Source organism: Pyxicephalus adspersus, chromosome 4 (assembly GCF_032062135.1).
Source record: "Pyxicephalus adspersus chromosome 4, UCB_Pads_2.0, whole genome shotgun sequence".
In the NCBI taxonomy this organism is placed as follows: domain Eukaryota; kingdom Metazoa; phylum Chordata; class Amphibia; order Anura; family Pyxicephalidae; genus Pyxicephalus; species Pyxicephalus adspersus.
Window position 1 is genome coordinate 32,193,891 of NC_092861.1, and position 9,899 is coordinate 32,203,789.

General features: G+C 37.0%; 1 protein-coding gene across 1 annotated transcript; it reads right to left on the reverse strand.

Moving 5' to 3' along the window:
- Positions 1-4,647, reverse strand: OTOS (otospiralin; the record flags this gene model as incomplete). The annotated part of the gene is given in 4 exon segments (XM_072410380.1): positions 1-417; positions 1,808-1,834; positions 4,123-4,194; positions 4,497-4,647. Coding segments are annotated over 3 exon segments (264 nt in total). The 5' UTR covers positions 4,181-4,194; positions 4,497-4,647.
- Positions 4,648-9,899: the final 5,252 nt, after the last annotated feature.

Here is a 9,899-nt window from a genome sequence, read left to right on the forward strand (position 1 = left end):
CAAAAATCCTCCATTTCTCCTCTTCTCCGGTTGATAGATGCCACGCTGACACCAGAATATAAAGCATAATATTTTCAAGACAGTTATTGTAGGACAGACTGGTTCACCAACAATGACCAAACCAATGGATCTTTCATGTGGACACAGCCTGAAATGTCTGGGCTCAAATCTTCAGGATTATAGTGCTTATGTATATACAGCTATTCTAGAGTCGAGCAGAGGAGCTATAAACAGCTTTCTAATGATCGATGTGATCATATCCCAGAGTTTCTTCAATAGGGTAGTGGGCAAAGAAAGTACGAGCCAGGTCATTGATGTTTTCATAGGCTCCCATTGAACGGAAATGGTTTACATACTCCCAGAAATCTGAGGTAGAGAAGGGCCAGTAAGGGTGAGCAGGTGCTTCCAAATATCGATCTGAAAAGAAGAATAATTAGTACAAAGATAAGTTTGGGTGAGTTTCTGTTATTTTGTTTTTTCAATAATTTCAGCAAACCTGAAATGGATCAGGTCCAGGATTCAAAATATTTGCTGGCTAATAGCAAATGATTTTGGAGAAATCCATTCCAGGTGTGCTGGAAAGTTTATCTGCAGCAGGTTTAATATGTAAGCACTTACAAATTAGGTAAGTGCTGACAAATTAAGGTGAAGTGGCCTTCCAAACCCTCCGGTCTTGGCTGCATCCTGGACCAATCGAACAGTCAAAGCTTTGGCACTTCTAGATAGTGGCAATGCCGTCCTACCCTTTTCTGCTTGCTGTTTGTTTCTATTGGCTAACGAAACTGAAGATCATAGTGATAAGTCAATAGGAATATTTGGTGGATTGGCTTTTTAATAAGCTTTGACACTTCTCAGAATTGTTTTAGCTTTGCCTTTCAGAAGCACACAGGTTTTAACTATACCAGGAACGCGTAGGTGAATGCTTCAGGTATGTGTGGGTACATCTGGGTAAATCTGCAATTTATATTTGAAGAAGTATACTTGGCTATTTGTAAGTATGTCACTCTTCCCACTGCCAGCAACTTAAGAGACATTCTGCCTACTGACCACCACACTAACTTATTGTGAGCTGTGAATATAGTAATTATAGACAGGGTTCTCTAAAGACCTGAAAGTTAGTTCCCCCATGTTAAAAAGGTTGTGAAACACTGCTCTAACAAAACACTTAAAGTTCAACTGTTAAAATGTAAGCAGATTCTTACATTTAACCTTATTATTTTCAGTCTTTAGTGTTGTCCTATTGGTTTAGAAACTGCACTAATATATTAGTGCCACAAATGAACAAACTAGTTAGACATGCATACTTGGACAGCATGCAAGTATGTATGTCTGAAATAAAATGGTTTCCATTATGAATGTATTATGTCCACATACCTGGCTCTCCTTCCTAAAAGGAACTCAACTCTGAAAACTGTTCAGAGGGCAAAGAGCGTGAGCTTTGCTTTTAGTCTCCCTACAGCAGATCTTTCTCAAATCAGTGCCTACAGCAAGGAGAACTGTTAGCATCATGTACAGCAGTGAAACCATTCCAAATCTCATTTTGTATGTGTATATTTATATATATATATATATATATTTGGCTATAGGCACAGGAGTGCCTGGGCATCCTCACATACAAGAGAATACATTTGCAAAGGCAAATTTCCAGGGTTATGCTTTTCAGCAATTAATATTTTGAAATGTTCCCTATAACCTAGCAAATATTCACTTTTTTAATTCAGGTCCACTTAAGTGTAAGACTTCTGTAATGCTGACGTATAAATATTTCCTGCAGAGAAAGTAAACAAAGTGTGGAAACTGTCCTTACCATCCTCCTCGTGCACAGGTCTGGCATCTGTAAATAAACATGGAAATGTTATGTGAGAGGGGCATGAACTGGACAATGAAGACTTTCATAGCACGAAGTCTGAGTAGAATTCTAATGTTAGCAGGAATTCCTAACAACATAGCACTGTGCCTTCTTCATAATAGGAGCCTGTGTCCACAGACTGCGTGGCATTCCTCCTTAACCTGCAAGAAGATATGTCCAAGGAGGAGTGATAGGAACATCACTGGCACCCTGCTATGAGTGAATACTCAGGATGTGTGAATGATTCCAAAGACGCATAGATACCAGGACTCTTCTACATTTTTGAAGGCTTTTTTTTGAGGGCTTGCTATATTTCTAATTAGACTTAAGAGTTAATACATTAGGTTATCAAAATGATGTTGTATATTGCACTATATTAGGTAAGGGAAATCATTACAGTGAAAAACGCCTTTTAGTACTGTAGTAAGCTTCTTAGCAAATATATGTTTTCATTTATACCTCAAAATTTTAACATTTCCTTAAACATTTAAAAGTGTAACAAACTATATACAGTAAAGAAACAAGAACAGGTATAATAAAACATATTTGCAATAATCAATAAAAGTCTATTCTTGTTTTTATGCCATAGTCATATGGCTGCCTCTTTTTATGCCATTAGGCTGTTTTTTATATAGCAGATATTTTTGTCAGCACTGTACTGTATAAGTTTACATTGCCTAGGTAGACAGATTTTGTATGATATGAGTTTTTCTTTGTAATACGGATTCCCACTTGTACCTCCATAGACAGTAAAAACAGTAAAAAAGAACAGGATCAGACTGGTGAATCTTGTATGAAACCAGAGACTCCTGGACAGGTAAGCATAAATCTCAATGTTCTGTTTATCGTGGCTGTAAAAGCAGATATGAATAGACATACAGTAATTGCCAGATTACTGCCTTATATGTGGTAATAGGCATACAACTCACAAACTTAGCAATGCATGTAGAACTAGGATGTTTTATCCATTTCCCATGCATGGACAAAAATAAAAGCAATATGATCAATAAACTGATTCAACTAGAAGATGTGTGCAAGCTGTCTATAAATACTAATGCCAACCTCAGCGGTCAGGGTGCACCACCATACGTTATCCTTTCAGAAATTCTAAAAAGTAGGGCTCCTTGTTAGAATGGAAGATCTCCATGCAACCTGGCCGATCCTTCCCTCTTATTATTGAGTAAAGGAGAGGAAGAGCAAGTCCCTCCCCACTGTTTTTATGTGCCCACTTATCGATTGCCCACTGGTTAAAGCCAACTAAGCATTTTCTTCCGTTTATTTCTCTTTGGTACTTTCCACTATCATCATAGTGTTATGAACTTCACATGCAGGTTGTGTGGTTTGGTGAAATTTGGAGATAAGACATGCAATAAGTACAATTTAGGATGCTGTTTGACTTTCACTTAGACACAGATTGTCTCTTTGTAACTTATGAATTTGGTATTATTTCAAAGAGTAGTAAACAACAAAGTTACAGGCATTGAGCTGCAGAAATGTTGACTTTTGTGTTATCTTTTTAATAAGAGAGATTAAATCAATCACATCATAAATTAGAAGCTGAGCTTTACTGATATGGTAAAACACACGGAATGCAATAATTTCAGTGAACATTGAAAACTCAAAATAGGTTTTACAGTTATTGCAACAAGATGTGGTTTGTTTTCCCACTCAAAGTAATACATTTAGGGTCTAAATTAGAGATAGACATGTAGCATTCCCAAAGTTTTCCTTTGCTAAATACTGTGTAATAATAATAATGGATATTCAATTTAAAAAAAAAACCTGACTTATGTGTAATGCGTGGGTCATGGGTTAAGTGTTTGGTTAACTTCCTGTCTGACCAAAGCATTTATTAACTTGCTTACTTTTAAGAGAGGTTTATATATTGTGGTTTATGAGGGATCCCTACACGGTGTCTTATAACAAAACATTTGTAACACTGGGTATTCATCTACAGAATTAAATTGCAATAAGCTATATTATTTCAAATAAACAGAATATATTAATTGCAATGATTTTTATGTCAAAGCAAACTGTGTGTCTACTGGAGGTATTGTAAGAGGTATGCATAGGGACTTCAGAGGTTTTGGTATTGTATGTTATTTTACAGAACAATATGAGATACCCTACAACAATTTGTCAGAAACTCCTACCATGATGTGACAAAATTAGGCTGCTGAACACTGGTTGCTGTGGGTAACTTCAAATCATAACTGATTGCATAGAGTTCGGGAGGCAAGAAATATGGGATATATATTATTAAATTGACTTACCAAGGAGAGAGCTCAGAAGAATACAGGAGAAGAATAAACCAATAAAAAGTAGCTTCATCTTTTTGTACTGCTCTGTAAACCAGAAAGTTATGATTTGATTAAAAGAATATCTTGTAAATGTTACTATAGTTAATATTATATAAATATGTTCAGATTACACTTTATCACATTATGATTTGACAGTAGGCATATATGTTATATGGTTAACATATATTTATTTCACTAAACATAAGCAAAACACTGCAGTGTTCCATTACATTCCACAATGTATTATAACTTAAACAGTATAAAACAGTATAAGGTACGCAACATAATGTAAAGCATACAACATAAAAACTTTATAAGATAATGTGTATAGTGTGGTGCTCTGTTACCTGCTTCCTATGGGGATGCTTGCTGCAGTTCTGCTAAGTCTTCCTGCACAGGTTACCTGCTGCTTCTACTGCCAGCCTGGCTGCTCCTCTTACAGCTCTTCCCAGCCCCCCTTGTTTAAAGGGGCTGATTGAGGAAGGCATGAAGGCACAGCCAGCTACATTTTTTTTCTGCTTGGAAATATCACAACATTAATTATACAGTCCATGGTTATAGAGATCTGCTGGTGACCAGTTAGGGAGTTACAGATTAAGTAATAACTTCTAAAGTTTATGTACAGAACCTGTTGTATATAACAAAAGGTTCTTCAAATCAATCTTCAATGCCTGATTACAAATTTATATATATATATATATATATAATTAGTTAGTTAGTAAAGCAGATGTCAATTGTCTGCCCCAATAAAATCAGAAGGCTGCATTGAAAGTGACTCCCCCATTACTTCTCTGTGTAAATGTATCATTGAGCTACTGATCTCTGTAATCAGCATATTTTGTGTTTAAAACAAAGAGGTAAACAGATACTAGTTAAAGAGGAAGTAAACCCAATAGTTCCTAAAATACATTTACTTTCAATCCTGCAGTGCAGTCGATCGGTCCAGAGGTCTCTTCCATCGGGTCCTGCGTCGTCCCGGTATCTGTCTGTGAGCCAGCGGCACCATCTTCTCTGAGTCACCTGACTCAGGCGCGAGATCAGGTGACGTAGTTTGGAAGAATAAAACTTGCCGATCTCACTGCGCATGCATGAGATTGGCAAATTTTTCTCTTTGCATGAAAAGGCTCCTTCTGCGCATGCCCAAAATGCTCAGGCATGTGCAGAAGGAGCACCCAAGAACCTCCCGGGATGCGTGGCGAAGGATTCATTCTCAATCGCCTAGGAGATTGAGAATCAGGGGGTAATGCTGGGGGTAATCCTTTTTTTTAAAAAAAAGGTATTGCACTTAAAAAAAAAAATAAATAAATAAACAAACAGAACTTTTATTTTTCATAAAAGGGTTGTCCACCCTTTTATGTAAGGTGAAATTTCTGAGTTTAGGTCGCTTTAAAGTGGCCATTTTAGGCATTTTTATATCCTCCTCTCTGCTGGACTATGTCAACAGCTCCTGCACTCCTCATCTCCATAATTCCTCCTGGTTTACATACGTAAATGAAATTAGAAATTAACCTTTCTATAATATAGTTGTTACTGCAGATTAGCGCACTGATAGACTGGTTTAACATCCAGATTTGTTTTTCTTTCTGTAGATTTACATGACAAATATCAAGGCTATGTATTACATTGTTTATGAAAAATTGCTTTACCTGATCCTTCAAACATACCATGCCTTGATGCCTTGCTTTTCCTCCATAGGTGGAAGAAAATAGAAGGCAAGTGACAAGAAGACTAGAGCTCTACTTTTATCCTTTCTTTCTTTTAAATGGTACTACTGAGAATGTTTAGAATGTTTGTGATTATGACATTTACCAGATTTAATACCCCCTTTGCTAAATAGAAAATAAAATAAATTTGAATGCTATGGATATCACAAATACAGCAGGTTTGAGTAAATTGACTGATTGAAGAAAGACATTTGTTATAAAACAAGCATACACAGCCCCCCAAGTTTATTGTATACATAAGTTTTGGTTACAGTGTAGACCATGTTGCAGAATACTCATTCAAACAAAAGGCTTTTATAAGAAGTTTGCATGTTAATTTAACATATTTTACCAATGTTATTTGTAAAGGTTTGTCCCTTGTAAAGGGTTGTGTTGGTGTGCTTGGTTGCCATTCATTTATAATAACCAATTTACAGCGGTATGTCACCATGGGCTCTGGAAAATGCAGCATGCATGCAATACATTTGTATGTTATGTACTGTGTGTGGGCAGAACATTTAAATACATGGGCTGCCAAATGCAATACATCATACATCCAAAAGCCATGAGACTGCTGCTGGGCACCATCATCTTTGATGTGATGTCAGGAGCCTAAGCTGGCACTCAATTACTCCCCTGACGGATGCAAATAAAGGTTATTAGGGAGGGGAAAGGGATCTTAGCCAGCACAGATATGAATTAGACATCTCTTCACCCCAGGTGAAGAGAGGGCTTTCAAGGGAATTGATTCTTACTGAAATTGTCAATGCAATCAAATGGATAATTTATAAAAAGAAAATAATGCTGCAAGTTTGCATATAATACTTGATATTTTTGTGTGTTTACCTGCAATTGATGATGGTATTCTTTTAAAGAACATTTTACATAAGACAGTCCCATTCAAACATCCATTACTATTGACAAAAGTCACCACCAGACACAACTGGCTTTGTGTAATAAATTATATTATTAATATTAATATTAAAAATAATAATAATAAACAGGATTTTTTAGCGCCAACATATAACGCAGCGCTGTACATTAAAAAGGGGTTGCAAATGACAGACGAATACAGACAGTGACACAGGAGGAGAGGATAACTTTTCTACAAGTTACAATGTAATGCAAGGTGTGTACATTGCATTGTAGAATGCTAATGACTGGATATGTATATACTGTGTGCATTTCAGGTTCAGGAGCTTCTAGGACACACAGAACTTTCACAACCTTCTTATACTTTGTAATATTTGTCTGACAAAATTGTCCTAGCAACAGGTTGAATCAAATTTTCATAAGAAATGGGGCACCATTTAGGAATATGCTATAAATGGGAGGTTTAAATCATCAATTTAGAACTACAAATACCAATCCTTTACTGCTTCCATGTGGCAGATATTTGAATTGCAAGTTAATAAATGTGGTTCTAAAACAATACTAATAACTACTAAACCTACAAAAAAATGTTTAAAATAAGCAAACACAAATTAAGGAATTTGTTTGCTTAGTTCAAAATCTTTGGTATGTATAAAAGATGGAATGTGGTACTTTACTTTGGTTCTGTATCCCTATTTTTTGATTTTGTAAATTACTATATAAACCTAAATCACAATATTATTTGTACAATTACTAAAAATAATAATGTGTGTTAATGTTTTTGTGTATGTAAACAAATATGTCCTCACTTAAAACACAATGCGCTGTTATTTCTGTTTAGTACAATGATAAATCTCATGTCTATGGGTCACACTGGACCAAAAAATATAATTGAAAATAAAAACATATTCTGCGTGATTTATTTTGTTTTTGACGGCTGGTCATTGATCACTCAGCAAAGTGCATTATCTGATATTTAGGTAGCTTTTAAAAAATTAGGGAAATATTTTAACATCATGAAAAATACTTTCACATAAACATGACATTATTATCTCAAGGAAGTTTTTTAGATAGGCAAGGAACAATTGTAGAGTAGTAACCCACAACAGTTACAGCCAGTTACAACCACGAATCATCTGATCCTGACTACTTGCCCGATGAAGATTCAGAACCAGGGACCTTTACACAAGCAGAGCTGAATGATCTCTTTCATGATCTAAATCTCTCCAAAGACAAAGCAGAAAGTCTTGATTCAAGGCTTAAACAGAAGCACTTGCTTGCAAGGGGTGTAACTGTAACTCACTACAGAAAAAAAAATAATAACTTGACAACGTTCTTCACTAGTATTGGTGAACGTCACTGTGCTACTGTCATGATATAAATGAACTCTTTACCAGTTTGTCACAAGAGCATGTTCCATCTGAATGGCGTATCTTCATTGATTCCTCTAAAGAAAGCTTGAAAGCAGTCTACTGCATATTGGTAATTCTAAACCAAATTTACGGATTGCCCATTCCATTATCCTAAAGGAGTCCTATGACAACATGAAGTTATTACTTGAAGCAATCCAGTATAAAACACATCAGTGGAACACCTGTGGGGATCTAAAGGTAATTGGCTTGCTGATGGGGATGCCAGGAGGATTCACAAAATATTGCTGTTTCCTATGCCTGTGGGACAGCCGATCTACGGGGGGCCATTATGTCAAGCGTGATTGGCTACCAAGACATACATAGCTCGGAACAAGCAGTGTCATGTTTCTGCCCCTGGTTGATCCACATAAAATATTTCTGCCACCTCTCCATATCAAGATAGGTTTGATGAAGAACCTAAAGGCCATGGGTAAATCAAACTCCATGGGTTTTCAGTGGCTTGTTGAGAAGTTTCCAAACATAAGCACTGCAAAAATGTAGGGATATTTATAGGGCCACAGTTTAAGTCTGTTTTGCAGGATAATGTTTTCAAACAATCTCTCTCAGCAGCTGAACTAGAAGCTTGGGATGCATTCAAGGGCTGTGTGAAAATTTCCTGGGCAACCATAAGTCTCCTGCATCTATCTCCTGCATACAATCTGCTTGATTCATACCAGAAACTGGGTTGTCGCATGTCATTAAAAATACATTTCTTGCACTCACTAGAATTCTTCCCGGAAATCTTGGTATGGTGAGTGACAAACAAGGAGAACGTCACCAGGACATTCAGTTAATGGAGCACCGCTACCAAGGTTTCTGGAATGAAAGTATGATGGCTGACTCCTGCCGGATGCTGTACAGTGATAATCCAGACAAAGAGCACACAAGAAAATCATTCTCCAAACATTTCTGAAGAAACAATGGTACCTGACCGACACTGTTCAGTAGATCTATACCACAGTGTGCCTTATTTTACTTCACACTGAAGATGCATTAACATTCACTCCAATGGTGCTTACATTTTAGTACAAAATACATGCACGTACAATGTTAACTATAATAGCACAGATTGAAAAAAAATTACTCTTTGTCTTAAGAGAGCGCACTACATGGAAAAGCTCCTTGATTTAGAGCAGGATAACTCGGAGAGTGAGCAAGGCAGAACCATTAAATCTTCTTCTTCATGTAAAACTCTGGGGCCTGATGGCTTCTCCTTGAGGTATTATAAGCAATATCAGGATATTCTTCTCCCTCACCTCTGTATATATGTCAACGCTCTTACAGAAGGGGTTTCTCTGTGTGAGGATACTTTAAGGGGTCATATCTTTGTGCTACCCAAACCCAGTAAAGACCCTACTGTCTGTTCAAGTTTCTGCCGCATTTCTTTACTCAATGTGGATATAAAACTTTCTATCAAAGGTCCTATGAGGTTACAGGCTATCATACCCTCCTGAGTCCACCCTGACCAATCCGGATTTATCCCGGCCAGAAAGGCCAGAGATAACTCTACACGCGTCTTCTCCTTGATACACCATGTTCGCAAGTACAGCCAGCCCACCCTTCTTTTATTTACTGATGCTAAAAAAGCATTTGACCGGGTGGACTGGCTGTACCTATCTATAACCTTAGATCATTTGGGCCTGGGTCCCAAAATGCCTAAATGAATTATGTCCCTCCATTCATAGCCCACTGCTCCGGATTGTGTTAATGGCACACTGTCGGCTCCTTTTAAGCTCCATAACGGTACCAGACAGGGGTGCCC